General features: G+C 39.7%; 1 protein-coding gene across 4 annotated transcripts in view; it reads left to right on the forward strand.

The window, feature by feature from the left end:
* The first annotated feature begins 15 nt into the window (after positions 1-15).
* The window catches only part of GMEB1 (glucocorticoid modulatory element binding protein 1), a 35,709-nt gene continuing 18,462 nt past the window's right edge, over positions 16-17,262 (forward strand). The window contains exons 1-5 of one of the 4 annotated variants that reach the window (XM_010830189.1): positions 16-676; positions 5,689-5,846; positions 14,101-14,183; positions 14,951-15,075; positions 16,054-16,157. In XM_010830189.1, the coding sequence (XP_010828491.1) occupies positions 5,719-5,846; positions 14,101-14,183; positions 14,951-15,075; positions 16,054-16,157 (440 nt within the window). In that variant the 5' untranslated portion in view covers positions 16-676; positions 5,689-5,718. Of the gene's footprint in view, positions 5,847-14,100; positions 14,184-14,950; positions 15,076-16,053; positions 16,158-17,262 lie in introns of all 4 variants that reach the window. The other 3 variants (XM_010830191.1, XM_010830192.1, XM_010830188.1) reach the window with 3 other exon arrangements.

The raw sequence follows: 17,262 nt of genomic DNA on the forward strand, positions 1-17,262 counted from the left end.
GGATTGAGAGGCCCTGACATCTAGGACCCCGGGGAGGGGTCTGGGGATCCAGGGGGTATCCCTAAAGGCGGGATCCAGGGAGCACCAGGCCCTTCGATGTGGAGCTGGGGATGAGGCCTGGGTCGCGCTCGGGCTACCGGGTAGTGGTGACAGGAGGGGGCGGCGAAGAGTGAAGGAAGCCCGCTGTCTGCCCGGGAGGACCTCTCGGAGCCTTGGGGTGGGGAGCCAGGGCAGAGAGTGGGTTCTGCTGAGGAAAAGAGTGTCCAAGCTTCACCCGGGGGCGCCTAGAGGCCTCGGCCATTCAGTCCAGGGGAAAAGAGGCAGGTGCTTCCCTGAAGGCACAGTGACAGGTCCGGTAAGCAGGGGACAAGGAAGAAGAGCTCCAAGGGAAAGTGAGCAGGCCTCTACCTTCCCCTAGATGAGGGGGCGGTAGGAATACACCTCAGAGCCTCCAGAGGAAGGAATGAGAAGGGTCCAGATCTGTGAGGGAATAAAAGAGAGCTTGGAGTACCTCATATAGGTAGAGAGCAGGGTGATGTGGCCTGTCGCGGATGGGGAAACCTGAGTTTTTGAGGACCGGAGAGAAGATGATTGTTGGAAAGAAGGCTAGCATATCCCTGCTTTCTAAAACGACGGGGGAATTGGCCTGGTGTTTCCTAATTGAGGGGCAGGAGAGGTGAGAGCAGACTCTTGAGGGTTCTGGAGTGTGATCCATGCAGACTGACACTTCAAGTCTTGATCATGGGAAGTCTTGGCTGTCTAAGGAGGAGGAGGAGGAGGCATTCTCTCAAGATGAGAGAAATTCAAAAACACTTCCTAACAGACACAAACAGGGGCCTTAACTCGTGTTTATTTAGGAGAACCAAGAAGTGGCATTTTCCTCCTTAACCTGGAGGATTAAGGAAAGAGAGGATCAGCTAATTTTAGTCTCACAGGATTCTTTTCTCTCTCTTTGCTTATGGAACGTTTGGGGGACTTTTTCATTAAATTGTTGGACTGACCTAACTTGCCAGCCTTTTATCAATTATGTGTATTTAATCTCTACTGACTTGACTTTTTTCATTAGTTACCTGTTAGTTGCTTACTCGTGTTTACAGCAAACATATTGAATAGCCAACTTGTACTCAGCTTCATGGGGTTAGTTTGGACTGTGTTTTGTTCTTGTCCTAAGAAGAAATCTCCTCAACTGTAGTATGTTGATCCTTCAAAAAACCCTTTTTGCAATTGCTTCTCCAAACACCTACAGAGTGGTCACTATTAAGTGATTCATCCGAAACTTCATTTGCTCTGGCTTTTTACCTCAGTGATCTTGTGTAGTGATCTGTTGGCTTCATTACATCTGGTAGCACCCTGGATCACCTAGTAAATACATGAAACAGAATAAAGAAGGAAAAAAATCAAGGAGTTTTGACCTCATGTAATAATAAAGTTTTTAAGTTGGAAATTTCTTAGAATAGGCTACATAGTCTACCAAAATTTAAGTATGAAACAAATACATTTTGGAGTTAGAAAATTTCAGGATATATGGTATTTCTGTGACTCCCTCTCAGCTACCAACTGTCATGTTCCTATGATCATGTGACACTTGTGCTTACATCTTGCCATGTGTTTTAAACTTTTCAGAACACAAAAATGAATTTAATCCAGAGTAGGTCAGGTATCATTGATTTAATTTTTTGATAGTTTACGTGAGTAGTCATGTAGTTACTTTCAAGGTGTCTTGTCTTTGAAAATAACTACAAATAATTCTTCCTTTTCCAGAAGTTTGACATATTTCCCTTATGTGTGTTCTCTAGAATTACAGAATGTTGTGTGATTCCACAATGAATACTCCAAGGTCCCATCCATAAAATACCCAAAGGAGCAACTTACTCATCTTCCCTTAGTTTTTGTTGCTATAAACAAGAGCCACTTTTCAATTTACACTCAGTTCAAAGAAATGACCTTCCAATTAGCCAGTGTAGTCTGTAAAGCTGGTTAGGGTTTCTTGCTCAGAATATGGTATTTAGGATAGTAATAGTTATTCAACCCAAACTTGCTTCTCTGAGGAATGTAAGAATTGCCATGTGGGATCAGACCTGTGTCTCTGACTGACAATGAGAGACTTATTGTGGATGATTATAATTATCTTTTCTGGTAAACTCTCAGAAGGTTAGAGAAACAGCCATAATATTGCTTTTGAGTTCCAAGGTGTGGGAGGGGTAAGAAGTAAAATATGAGTTCTTATTGAGGAAAGTATTAATCAAGAAGTTAGTCAACCACGTATTCAGAGTATTGTAGACAGAGAGGACTCAACCTTAGGGTAGAAAGTTGAACTAGAAGCATCCTTCTAATTTTGCTTTTCTAACCCATTAATTTACCTATGCTGTTAATTTAACATTTAAACCACTTTTTTGAAGTAATAAATTATCTACGATTGTTATATGCTAAAGTATTACATCTTTTAAATTCATTGCATATGTAACAGGGTAGTGCTTGACAATAAGTAAGTGTCTGACAAATGTTAGCTGTGATTATTTCAATTCATCCTACATTTTTATGGTTCAAACTTTAAAGATATTGGTCGGTTCACTTATTCTAGGATTTGATGGCATTTTATACTTCATCATATCCCTTTTGGCATTTTCTAGACTCAAAGGTCCTAATCATTTAGGTTCTGTTTCTGGCAGCCAGCCAAACTGGTCCATTGATTCCGCATCCCCCCCACTCCAGTTTTAAACTTTTAATTTACAGAAGTTCAGATTGTATATTCTAGTATCTTGTAATTACTTTTTTCCTCTACTGTATGACAGTGTCACATATCTCTTTCCCTTCTGTAGTTCCTTAAGAACAGATACCATCCCTTTTCATATCTAAGGAGCCTAACTGTGTCCGATGTGATTTCTCCCCATCATTACGGCCAGTTCAAGCTTTCTGAGCAAATTTATATCTCCTAAATTAAAGAAGTAGAAAGTTCTAGAAGTCTTTTAGGGTAAAGTGAGTCACTGATTGCATGAAAATTTATTACATACCTGCTGTGTACCAGATTTCCTTAGAAAGTTTTAGGTAGGCAGTTTTGTAAATAGAAGTCTGATATTTGAAAACTATTGCACTTGTGGCCCTGGGCACTGAGCTAGCATAGGGAAGCCTGTTAAAGAAAGTAAAGCTAGCTTTTCTCTCCCAGGATGCAGTCTGGTGAGGAGAGACTGACAGAGTGGGCTGATGGTTGTGACAGGGATGCTCCAGGCGCTGAGGAGGCAAAAAGACCCCCTCAAATCTAGTCAAGGAAGTCACAGATGGCCTCTCTGAAGAAGTGATGTTTTAAATGTCACAAAAGTATAGCAGTGACTTGCCAAAAAGGACAGAAAAAAAGAATTCCAGGTAGAATAAATAAGTGTGAAGGCTCAGGTGAGGAAATATGGCATGTTTGAGAATTTGGAAAAATGCAATGGCAGGAGCCCACAGTGTGAGAGGAAGCACTGTGGGAAGTGAGGCCAGCAGGGTGGGCAGGGGACAGATTTGGTGGGGTTTGTAAGCCAGGGTGTTTGCACCGTAATAGCAGCAGAGGGAATGCCCTGAAGAGTTTTTTAAGTGGGGGAAATGGCCTTTAGTTAGATCATTTTGTCTGTTATCTAATGAGTTGGAGATCCGACCAGAGGTTAGGATACTGATGAGAAGCAGCTGGAAAAATCCAGGTAACAGTGTGGTGGTTCAGCGTATGATGATGGCAGCACAGATGGAGAGAGGAGGATGGTTAAAAGAGATATATAGGTGATAAAATGGCTAGGATTTATTTGGTGGTTGGTTGAATTTAGAAAGAGAAGAAAGAGGAGTCAAAAATAGCTCCTTAGTTTTTGGCTTGAGAAAATGGATGGAGGGTAGTGCCATTTACTGAGGCAGGGAACCTAGGGGCAGGTTTGAGAGGGAACATGCTTTCAGTTTAAGATGCCTAAGATATTTTAAGAGGTTTTTAGATATAGGAAGTATTGAATCCAGGAAAAAGTTTGAATGTGAGAATCATAAAGGGCAGGTCTAAGTCATATGTGAGGAATTTTAACTTGGTCAAACACAAACAAAAATTGATTGAACTGCTGTATGTCAGTGGCTACAGTGAACAAGGCTGTAGGAGACAAGATTTTTAGAGAAGCAGCACCTGTCTTCACAGTGTGGTCATGGAGGCAGATGTATGTTCAGTTACCCGCTGTACAAGGTACAGTGCTATTAAACTAGAGGAGGGCGGCAAGCAAGTATTGGGGGCCTACAGGAAAGAAAATGGGGAGCTAGAGGCTTTGTGGAGGAGTGAACTTTGAACTGGGCCTTGAAGGGAGAAGGCGATGAGGGAGAAAGGAGTTTGGGGCTTACAGAATAACAAACGTACAGAAACCTATACATGTTACATGTCCAGAATTTAGTGAGAGATTGATGTGGCTGGATTTTAAGATTCTTGGGGTATTATAGTTGCAGATAAAACTGGAAAATTTGGGGAGCCAAATGAGGGAGACTTTGAGTGCTATGTTAAATATGTGTATTATAGGCAAACAATTGCTGTGGCAGAGCTGAAATGTGGATTTGGTCATCTTGAGTACCAAATACATATCCATTGTGTGTCTAGGCACAGTTCATTGCAGTCCTAATCATCTTCAAGTACTCACATATCTCAGTCAACACAGTATTCTTATCTATATTCTCTTACATGACCCTCTCCTTTCTTTTCAGCTGTGAAGACTAACAGCTGCAGAATAACTTAGGACCCTCTGAGTTTTCATAAAGATGGAAATAATGCTTTGAGTTACTTTAGAGTCAAAGATCTTTTGGTACTGGACAGTAGTTCCCCCAACAGCTCTGCAAGTGAAGTGTCAGGCAAGATCCTATCTCCATTCAGTTTGAGGCAAAGAGGTATTAAGATGTTCCTGGAGGTCATACAGTTGGACACAGCATTTATTAAACAGCCATACAATGCAAATCATCTTTCTTTTTTCCATGCAACTTAGTTTCAGAACACTTGATGAAGTGTAATGGCTGGTTGCAAAGAAAATAGATGATTCTTACTTTCTAAGCACTTAGGATGGAACTAGTAATGTGCTATATACCAGCTCTCTAGAATAAAAAATACCCTGATTTGTAATGCTTGCCAATTTCTTTGGTGTATGTACTCCCAGCATCACTGATTTCAAGTTACCAACTTGATGTTGCTAAACCGGGAGTTGCAAAGAGATGTACACAGTTGGCTTCCCCTGTGACTCAGTGGTAAAGAATCTACCTGCAGTGCAGAAGATGGAAGAAATGCGGGTTCAATCTCTGGGTTAGGAAGATCCTCTGGAGTAGGAAATGGCAACCCTCTCCAGTATTCTTACCTGGAAAATTCCATGGACAGAGGAGCCTGGTGGGCTACAGTCCATGGGGTTGCAAAGAGTCGGACCCAACTGAGCACACAGGCACGTGCACAGTTGGTTCTCAGGAGCTGGTGGAGCTGCCTGCAGCATACCACTGGGTGAATCACACATACTAAGAAAATCTCCAGTCGCTAGTGAAGTCCAAAGGCATTTCTGTGAAAAGATGTCTGCCCCTTCTTACAATTCCCATCTTTTTCAGGAGACCATGATCTCCAGGATGCCCTTGGAATTAATAGTTATTATATTGCTGTTCCTTTCCTATGGTTGTCATCTTTTCAAATCAGACAAAATTACTGGTGCTTCTTATTTCTGACAGCATTCCCAGCTATCTGACTTCATGTGAAAGATGGCTAATGCAGAAGTGAGTGTCCCAGTGGGAGATGTGGTTGTGGTACCCACTGAAGGAAATGAAGGGGAGAACCCTGAAGACACTAAAACCCAAGTGATCTTGCAGTTACAGCCTGTGCAACAAGGGTAAGTGACTAAAGATTGGAATATTCTGAAAATTTTGGGGAGTTTAGAGTGGAGATATTGTAACTTTAAGGTGATTTAGCACAATGGAACATTCAACATCAACTCTCAGAGCTAAGTTTTCATCTCTATAATGTATTGTGTGCTATATTTGTCATTCAGTACTTATTACAACAACTGACTGTTTCCTCGTCTCTCGCCCTCTACTCTGAGTTCCTTGAGGATAAGCTACATGGTTCCCTTATCATATTTATCCACACTTTAGCGCAGTGCCTTGGTACATGTGGTACTTTTGCCAAAAGAGATAGTTACAGTCAGAGGAGAATAGGCAAGGCAGCTATAAAAGTATTCCTACCAGAAGTTCTCTGGGCCCTCATGGATGGGCAAATTATCAAGCTTAGTCTATTAAAAATATGTGTATCAATCGCCTACCATTATACAACATATCACAAAGGTATTGAAAGCAATATAGCACATGGTTCTCACCATCACGAAGCTTGCAGTCTAGTTGTGCAAAGCAAAACTACATGTTTATAAATAGAGTGATCACTTACATGGCAAAATCTAAGAAGTGCCAAGTGGCATGCTTAGGATGTGCTTTTGAATTCAGAGAAGTGATTCAGAAAATCACGATGGATTTGAGAGAAGAGATAAGATTCTTAAATGGGCTTGAAAGGTAAACAGGAATTAGATCTCCAGAGAGAAAAGGGGGCTAGTTATTTTATCTTGGGGAATATATAAAAGATTTAAGGATCAGAAGTATTCTACGGGCTTCCCTAGTGGCTCAGATCGTAAAGAATTCACCTGCAATGTGGGAGACCTGGGTTCTATCCCTGGGTTGGAAAGATCCCCGAGAGAAAGGAACAGCTACCCACTCCAGTATTTTTGCCTGGAGAATTCCATGGACGAGGAGCCTCGTAGGCTACAGTCCATGGGTTGGCAAAGAGTCGGATACAACTGAGCAACTTTCACTAGGCAAACACACAATTGGCCCTCTGTATCTGTAGGTTCCACATCCTCAGATTCAACCAACCTTGGATGGAAAAAAAAATTCCAGAAAGTCCCAAAAAGCAAAATTGAATTTGCCACACACAGGCAACTATTTATAAGCATTTACATTATATTAGATATTACAAATAATCTTCAGTTCAGTTCAGTCACTCAGTCGTGTCTGAATCTTTGCAACCCGATGGACTGCAGCACGCCAGGCCTCCCTGTCCATCACCAACTTCCAAAGCTTGCTCAAACTCATGTCTCTTGAGTTGGTGATGCCATCCAACCATCTAATACTCTGTCATGCCCTTCTCCTCCTGCCTTTAATCTTTCCCAGCATCAGGGTCTTTTCCAGCGAGTCAGTTCTTCACATCAGGTGGCCAAAGTTTCAGGTATTGAAGTTTCAGCTTCAACATCAGTTCTTCTAGTGAATATTCAGAACTGACTTCCTTTAGGATGGACTGGTTGGATCTCCTTGTACTCCAAGGGATTCCCAAGAGTCTTCTCCAACACCACAGTTCAAAAGCATTAATTCTTTGGCACTCAGCTTTCTTTATAGTCCAACTCTCACATCCATACATAAGTACTGTAAAAACCATAGCTTTGACTAGATGGGTCTTTGTTGGCAAAGTAATGTCTCTGCTTTTTATTTTTTATTTATTTATTTTTTAATTAGCACTATACTTTACTATAAATTAAAAAAAAGCAGTTTCAATGTCTCTGCTTTTTAATATGCTGTCTAGGTTGGTCATAGCTTTTCTTCCAAGGAGTAAGCGTCTTTTAATTTCATGGCTGCAGTCACCATCTGCAGTGATTTTGGAGCTCAAGAAAATAGTCTGTCACTGTTTCCATAGTTTTCTCATCTATTTGAAATGAAGTGGTAGGACCGGATGACATGATTTTAATTTTCTGAATATTGAATTTTAAGCCAACTTTTTCACTCTCCTCTTTCACTTTCATCAAGAGGCTCTTTAATTCTTCTTTGCTTTCTGCCATAAGGGTGGTGTCATCTGCGTATCTGAGGTTATTGATATTTCTCTCTGCAATCTTGGAGAAGGCAATGCAACCCACTCCAGTACTCTTGCCTGACAAATCCCATGGACGGAGGAGCCTGGTGGGCTGCAGTCCATGGGGTCGCTAAGAGTCGGATACGACTGAGTGACTTCACTCTCACTTTTCACTTTCCTGCATTGGAAAAGGAAATGGCAGCCCACTCCAGTGTTCTTGCCTGGACAATCCCAGGGATGGGGGAGCCTCCTGGGCTGCCGTCTATGGGGTCGCACAGAGTCAGACACGACTGAAGCGACTTAGCTGCAGCAGCCTGCGATCTTGATTCCAGCTTGTGCTTTATCCAGCCCAGCATTTCACATGATGTACTCTGCATGCATATAAGTTAAATAAGCCTTGACGTACTCCTTTCACAGTTTGGAAGACACCACAGTGAGAAGCCCATGCACCACAACTGGAGAGTAGCCTCTGATCACCACAACTAGAGGAAGTCCAGGCACAGAAAAAAAGACCCAGTTCAATCAATAAGTAAAAATTATTAAGAAAGAAAGGTCAGAAAACTATGGTTATATTTTTAAAACTAATAATAAAGAGTCCTTATCTTTTACAGATATATACAAATGTCTGGGATTTGCTTCAAAAAAACTTCGGAAGTGGGCAGATGTAGAGATGAAATCAGACTGTCCATGTGTTGACAACTGTTGAAGCTGGGTGATGGATGCTTACATGAGGGTTCATTATCATATTTTCTCTATTTGGAAGTATTTTTGAAATTTCCTATAATAAACAGCTTTATAAATTACCAAGATAGGCTAATAGGCTGACAGTTTTTTAATCATTAATTACTTTTTAATCATCTGATTTATGCAATAGCTGATCTAAAGTATATGGGAGGATGTATGTATATTATATGCAAATACTATGCCATTTTATAAAAGACTTGCACGTCTGTGGATTTTGGTATTTGCAGGGGTTTTCTGGAACCAATCTCCCCACAATACTGAGGAAGGACAGTAATCCAATCCCGGTCTGCTAAGTCATGTACCTTGCCTTAAAAAGTTCTAGGGAAAAACTGTTAAACTATTAACCTGTCTTGATAATTTAAAAAGCTTTTTATTATAGGAAATTTCAAATATACCTCCAAATAAAGAAAATATGATAATGAACCCCCGTGTAAGCATCCATCACCCAGCTTCAACAGTTGTCAACGCATGGCCGGTCTGATTTCATCTCTACATGCGCCCACTCCTGAATTTTTTTTGAAGCAAATCCCAGACATTTGTATGTATCTGTAAAAGATAAGGACACTTTCTTATTAGTTTTAAAAACGTAACCATAGTTTTCTGACATTTCTTTCTTCTTTAATAATTTGTATTTATTGACTGTGCTGGATCTTTTTTTCTGTGCGTGGACCTTCTCTAGTTGTGGTGATCAGAGGCTACTCTCCAGTTGTGGTGCATGGGCTTCTCACTGCAGTGTCTTCTCTTGCTGAGCTTCAGTAGTTGCGGCACACGGGCTCAGTTGCCCCATGGCATGTGGAATCCTCCTGGACTATGGATCAAACCCACATTCCCTGCATTGGCAGGTAGATTCTTAACCACTAGGCCACGAGGGAAGTCTGACATTTCTAAATATTGTTAAGCATAAAGGAGATATTCTAAGGTCTATAAAGGAAAGTTGATATAAATAATGTCTAACATATAGAGTGTCTTAAATTTTTATTGGCACCACAGATTATGCATGCTTATTCAAACTCATTTGGGAATTTTATTTTGATACACACACACATACTTGTCGTCGTTACCTTTTGAGGTACAGTAACATCAAGAAGAATTAAAGGTCAGGTTCTTCTGTCTTTCCTAAAGTATTCCAGTTGTCACTAGTCCTATCCACAGTGGAGACAGAAAAAACTTCTCTGCTGCTTCGAGACTTAATTCTTTTGAAGATTTGGTTCCACTTAATTTTCTGTTGGTCTTTTTTATTTTCCAAATGATACTGTCTTATCTGGAAACCTGGCATTGCTTGATTAGGTAGAGGCATCTTTGTCCAACATACATTGACTTCCCAATCCACTGTCTACAGTGAATTTTAATGCATAAGCTAGTGAATAAACATTTTGAGGTATTGCCTTTTTTTGGGAGGGGGGTGGCTATTGCATTTTGAGATGTTTGTCAGTTGTATTATTTAATTATTTTAATATTTTATTGGATTTTAGCCTCATTTTGTAAAAATGAGCAGGGTACAAAAACAGTGATTTTAGTGATAAGATATATAGGTCTCATTTTAATTTTAATACACTTGAGACAAAGGTGAAAATTATCAGGTGTCAGTATTCAGCCTCATCATACTTCACCTGATGGGCTGTAATTCAAGTGTGAAGGAAATAAACAATCAAAAGGTATGCATACATTGCTAGGAATAAATTGGTAAAGATTATATTTAAAAGATGTGAGAGTTGGACTATAAAGAAAGCTGAGTGCCAAAGAATTGATGCTTTTGAAGTGTGGTATTGGAGAAGACTCTTGAGAGTCCCTTGGACTACAAGGAGATCCAACCAGTCCATCCTAAAGGAAATGAATCATGAATATTCATTGGAAGGACTAATGCTGAAGCTAAAACTCCAATTTGGCCATCTGATGCAAAGAACTGACTCATTTGAAAAGACTCTGATGCTGGGAAAGATTGAAGGCAGGAGGAGAAGGGGGTGACAGAGGATGAGATGGTTGGATGGCATCACCAACTCGATGGATGTGAGTTTGAATAAGCTCTGGGAGTTGGTGATGGACAGGGAAGCCTGGCATGCTGCAGTCCATGGGGTCACAAAGAGTCGAATGTGACTGAGTGAGTGAACTGACTGGCTGGCTGATATTCAAAAGGCAAGAAATAGAGATTTTATATAAGTATTGTTAAATTTCAATATGTAATTCCTTTTGCCCATCATTTTAATTTTTTTACATATATGACACTTTATACTTTCCCAAGTATTCACCGTATACACATTTTCAGGGATACGTATGAAGCAAAAGTAGAGTATAACCTGACGCATTATATAAGATGATACTTTCATAATGATACTAAGTTAAAATATATCCACATTCATGTTTTTAAGAAAATAGAGATACTAAGGTGAGTGAAGCAAAGTCGCTCAGTTGTGTCTGACTCTTTGTGATCCCATGGACTGTAGTCTACTTGGCTTCTCTGTCCATGGGATTTTTCAGGCAAGAGTACTGGAGTGGGTTGCCATTTCCTTCTCCAGGGGATTTTCCTGACCCAGGGATCAAACCCAGGTCTCCTGCATTGCAGGCAGACGCTTTACCCTCTGAGCCACTAGGGAAGCAGGTACTCAGGTACTGAGATACTAAGAAGATTTTTTATTCTGGGAGTTTTTCCAACAAAGAAGACTTGTTCAGTGTATGCTTTCTTTTTAAAAACAAAAAAGATGATTATTAACCTTTTCAAATAAAACCTTTAAATATACTTTGGAAATTCTCAGAAGGAATGAAAGTACTAAGATTCCATTACATTCTTGACTTTCCAATTCATTTTGGATTCATAAGAGTTTTTAACAATGAAAGGACTGGTGATTTTAATACTACATAAATTTACTCAGTGTGCTGAGTGGAATAGTTCAGTTTGAGGAATAGTGACCTTACTTTCCTTATGCTCATATCCCTCCCTAGTGGGAGGTTTAAAGTGTTAGGAATATATATAAACTCAGATCAGTAGGGTACCCCTTAGCTTATGTAAGAATCCCACACTCAATTAATCAGAATAGCTTTCCTTAACATTCAAGATAAAAAAAAAAAGTATATTTTCAATTTTCAGTGAATTGGAATACAATAATGTGGCCTTAACTTTAAAACTCTTAAACATGTATACCATATGTACTATATATTATACTATTTATATGTATTTATATGCACACATTACACTATTAGTGAAGTTAACATCACAGTCATTGTAAATGCTAATAGTAACTGACTGGTACTTCACCGATCCATAATTACCACTTATTATTTGTAGCATAATAATTTGTGTGCATGTTTTATACTTCAATTTAGAGTGTAAGCTTCTGCGTTCTTGGGAAAAAAGGATTTAGTATATCATGTGTTCTCAAAGAATGTTTGTGAATTAATAAAGGAATAACAACAATCATAATAAAATTTTGGGGTGATTATTAAAAAAAGCTCTAGTAAACCTAATTTTGCCTTACTTTGATGATTCAGAAGGCTATTGATATCTTATAAATCCTTAACATTTTAAACATATTTTATGATTTTTGACTATAGTTTTAGTAAGTATAGAGAATTAAGCTAAATCCATCACTATTATGAGTTGCTTTAGAAGGATTTTCCCTGATAAAATCTTTTGCCTGTAAAAATACAGACTATGCCCCAACTTCCCAAGTGCAATTTACTGGTTGTTGAAATTATGTATAGACAAGAATCTATTATTTTAAAGGATTTTATACTTATTGGTCAATGAGCTTACCAAATTTACTTGAAGTAGAGGTATGGTTTTATTTTTTTCTTGTCTGTGCTGCATGGTGGGATCTTAGCTCTCCAGCTAGGGATTGAACTTGGGCCACAGCGGTGAAACTCAGAACCCTAACCACTAGGCCTCTCAGGGACCTCTTAGATTATGCCCAAGGAGAGAAAGAAAGGTAAATAAGTAAATAGTATTAAATATTATAGTTGTTGTGGCAAAAGCCTAAAGTACAGTTGGGTCACAGAGGAGGAATTGGATGATTATACCAGAGGACTGAGATGGAAGAAAAAGCACCATACAGGCTGCTGATTAAAAAACAAACGATGGGGAAAGATGTTCTGGGAAGAGGAAGAAGAGCAAGAACAGAAGGGATAAAAGAAGATGGCAGTTTGGTACTATAGGGGCTTGGGTTGTCTGGTTGGGGGTTTGGTGAGAATTGAAACCAGGGACCAGATCATGGAGGGACTTAAATATCATATTATGTATTTGGGGCTTTATTTCAGCAGCAAGGAGGAGATTCTTGCAGGGTTTTGCAGAGGGTGTTACCTGATCATTCTGGAAGGAATATAGAAGATCAGGTTGATGTGAGGAAACTGGTTCAGACTAGAGATGACGCAGCCTGAGTTAAGGCAGTAGCAGTGGAAATAGACAGGGAGGGTGTTAAGGACGTGTATCTGGCAGGACTTAGTGACTGGCTGTGTGGGGGGTGAGGGGATGAAAAGGGAGAAATTTAGTGTAATTTCCAGGCTTCTGTTTAAGGCTACTGTGTGCTGAGTAGTGCCATTTACAAGGATGGGAAATATAGGAAGAAGAGTAGTTTGGGAGGTGGGAGAGGAAAGAGAACTTGGTTATTTTAGACATAATTCATTCAATCAAGTCCTATGGGATATTCCAGTGCATTTATTATTTATTTATTTATTATTTATTATTAGCAGTTAATTGTGTCCTGCTGTGGAATTCAGAAGGGAGGTCTGTGCTAAAGGTGTTGCCATCAGGGAGGGAAATCACTGATGCAAAGGGGATTGTTCAGGCAGTACTTCAGGATAGCAAGTGCAGTAAATAGCATGTTAGGCTTATTATGGAAATTAAACAAAGGATGTCAGTGTTCATGTCAGGTTATCTGAGCCCATTTCTTAGAAGGCAGAAACACTTTGGAGAAAGAGTTTTCCTTAAGTGGTACCTTTCATTACTGCTAGTTACTTTGGGCATAATCGCTCTCTCTCTTTTTTTAAAAAACTAGGCTCTGCTCATATCTGTAGTTTGATTATGATGCCTTAAAAAATGCTGAAGTGTAAAAATGGCTAAAGTGCCTAGATTCCAACAAGGGACATCAGCTTCTGTAGTCAGTAAGTTCTTCGTGGTTTGAATTGTCTAAAGGTATTACTTTTTAGTCATGTTTGGATAATTCTATAATATGTTACAAGTGAAGCAACAATCTATGTCATGAACTTTTAAAGTTAGGAAGGGATAAGTCTGGTGTAAAATACAGGTATTTTACAAGTAGCAGTGTAAATAGAGTAGCAAGAGAAACTTTTCCTCTGGGATGAGGAAGGTTGTTGATTCATTTCCATGATAGCAGCTGCTAAGCAGTCTTGGGCAGCCTGGAATTTAGATACATTGGGGCTTGAGTCAGAACACTAACATCAAGTTGTAAAGTATATTATTTTATTCCTTTTGAGATAGATTAAAACAAATTTCTTAACCCCGTGCTGTGGATATTAATATTGTCGTGATTTATGTAGTTTATTGATGGACACTTTTACGACAGGATTTATGAAGCTGGATCTGAGAACAATACGGCAGTTGTGGCAGTAGAAACTCACACAATACACAAAATTGAAGAAGGGATTGGTAAGTCCTTTTGTTGTTCTAGTACTTTTTTTTTTTTTTAACCACACTTTGAGGCATGTGAAGCCCTCTGCAGTTGGAAGCGCAGAGTCGTAACCACTGGACCCCCAGGGAAGCCTTGTTCTGGAACTTTTAACCTTAGCCTCCTTGGTTGAGATTTCTTGCTTTTTGTGCCTGATTTCCCCTTCCCGTCCCCCCACACCTCACTACCCAATGTGCTGTACTGGTGCTGTAGCCATCAATTCGATGATGGTACATCAAGAGACACTGCGATCTGCTAGGGCTATCAGTTGATGTTTAACGTTAGTTTGCTAGGGTTACTGAAAAGACTTCTCATCAGTAGAAATCTGTCAAAGAAATTGGAGTCTCAAGGTTGGTGTCTGTCATTAGGGAAGTTGCTGATGAGGTGCTGATTGGAAGGCAGAGTGGAAAGAAACTGAAGAGGAACTCTGAAATTAGTCAGACTTGGCGTTTGAATCCCATATTCTCACTTAGCTGTATAACCTTGGAAAATCCCTTCACGTTTCTGAGTCCCATACAGGTACATAGGAAACCATGACCGCCTCACAGGATTGTTTTAAGAATTAAAAAAGATTGAACCTGTAAAAACACATGGCACAGTGTCTGGCACATTTCTTCCAGAAGGTTCCTAAACAATACGAATCACTGTGAACTGTTAGCCCCTCAGAGGAACCAGGAGACTAGAGCTGTTGAATTAAACTTTAAAGAAGAGTGTTTGATAAATAACTGATATTTTTTCCATTTGCAAGATGCAAGCACTATAGAAGCAAATGAGGATATGGAAATTGCTTACCCCATAACTTGTGGGGAGAGCAAAGCCATTCTCCTTTGGAAGAAGTTTGTATGTCCAGGAATAAATGTAAAGTGTGTCAAGGTAATTGTCTTTTCTCCTTGCTGGGGTCTATTTTGGGGCTCCTTGTTTTCAAAGGGTATGGTTTTAGAACCTCTTCTTCCCCACCATTTCAGTGTTCTTAATTTTGTAGCGTCCCTTTGTGTCACAGTTTAAAAGAAAAAAAAGGACTCTGGAGTGATACTGACCTGGGTTCAAGTCCCACCAGAATACAAGTCTTTTGAGAGCTGAGAATTTGTCTGTCTTCTTCACCATTGTATCCCTAGCACTTGAACTAGTGCTCTAAATATTTATCAGTAAATATTTTGTTGAATGAATGGAGTCTCAACTCTATCACTAGTTAGGTGACCTTGGTCAGGTAATATTTCAGAGCTTCATATGTTAAAATACAAATAATTATACATACATACGCACACAGTAAGGTTGTTGGAAGGTGAAATGGTATATGTAAAATGCCTTATACTAGTGTGTAGTTTGGCAGAATTTCTTCAAAATTATTACTGATGAAAATAATCTTCATGAGAGCACAATGTGGAAATAATTGCTTATTCTGTCTCCGCTGGTAGCCACAGCTCTACCCATAGGTAGTAGGCACCGTCAGTAGCATCATCTTGGAATCATTAAGGATTACAGAGTTTTGAGGCTCTGCAGTGCTGTTGGTTTCTACCATCCTTTTTCTTTCTACCAGATCCTGAATCTTGTCATCAGGGCTGGATAGATAACTTCAGTTTATTTTAATAGCCTTTGCAATATCAAAACCATCTGCTTGATTCAGGACACAAATGGATTTTATATCCTAATCAATATATTAACACCAGGACAGGGCCAGAGAAGGATCACCTCCTCTAGCACAATAGGATGGGAAGATAGAGAATACAGGCTATGATGAGAGATGTCATCTGGGTATTGTTTTGTTTGTAACAAATAGAGTTATGTCTTTCTTTCCCTCATGGCCTGCCTAAATTAACATTGGATTATTTTGGACTTTTCCTTTTACATTAGTTCAATGATCAGTTGATCAGCCCCAAGCATTTTGTTCATCTGGCTGGCAAATCCACCTTGAAGGACTGGAAGAGAGCTATTCGTCTGGGTGGAATCATGCTCAGGTGAGCTCTAATAGCAAATTCACACCTTTGAAGTGACTGTGGGGTACTTAATCATGGTAGAATCCAGAGAATCCAGTCTTTCCTCTCCAACTTGAATTTTTATTCTGTCTGAAGGATTGGCTTGAACGATCCATGTATTATTTGACCTTCATCAACTTGTTCTTAAAATCCCTGTGAGAGAAGGAAAATTGAATTAAATCGACTCCTTCCAGCATCTAGGGCAAATTCTTGTGATGTCACAAAGCTGGGTAGGATCGTCTGTGTGCAGAGAAGCTCAGGAGTAGATGACAGTCTCGCTTGAGATCACTCAGCATAGGTGGAGCTAAGCCTGGTGCTAAGAAAGAGTGGCTACCATGGAGATGTAGGCTGACGGACAAATTCTGGGATAATCTGGTAAAGCAGAAGGGTGCTGTTCATAAGAAACAGTTATGCACAATGAATGCAATCCTTTTCGTCATTGTGCCATAGAAATAAACGTTATTTTTTTTAATGCAAATAGTTTTTTAAAAAATTATTTATTTCTTTGTGGCTGTGTGCTGGGTTTTTGTTGCTGCCATGTGCTTTTGCTAGTTGCAGTGAGTGGGGCCTACTCTCTAGTTTCGGTGCACAGGCTTCTCATTGCAGAGCATGGGCTCTATGGTGTGCAGGTTTTGGTAGTCGTGACATGTGGGCTCACTAGCTGTGGCTCGTGGGCTCTAGAGTACAGGCTCACTAGTTGTGCTGCATGTGCTTATTTGCCCTGAAGCATATGGGATCTTCCAGGACCAGGGATTGAACCCGTGTCCCCTTGCATTGCAAGGTGAATTCTTAACCACTGGACCTCCAGGGAAGCCCAGAAATTAGAATGTATAATATTCTCACCAATTCTGTTTTTGCAGCAAGTTTATCATAATTTCATCCCCTACCCATAAAATTAACATTATTTTCTATCAGTAGCAGTCACCTATTGATAGAAAATTTTAAAATGTGGTCAAGAATTAAAAGTTCTCCGCAGAACATGTATCAAGAGCCTTAAAAGCCTCTTACTCTTTGTCTTCAATTTTTTAAGGAATCTGTCTAAAGAAAAATCTACAGTACTTATAGAGATTAAAGTATAATGGGGTTT

Source organism: Bison bison, unplaced genomic scaffold, assembly GCF_000754665.1.
Source record: "Bison bison bison isolate TAMUID 2011002044 unplaced genomic scaffold, Bison_UMD1.0 scf7180017864516, whole genome shotgun sequence".
Lineage (NCBI taxonomy): Eukaryota > Metazoa > Chordata > Mammalia > Artiodactyla > Bovidae > Bison > Bison bison.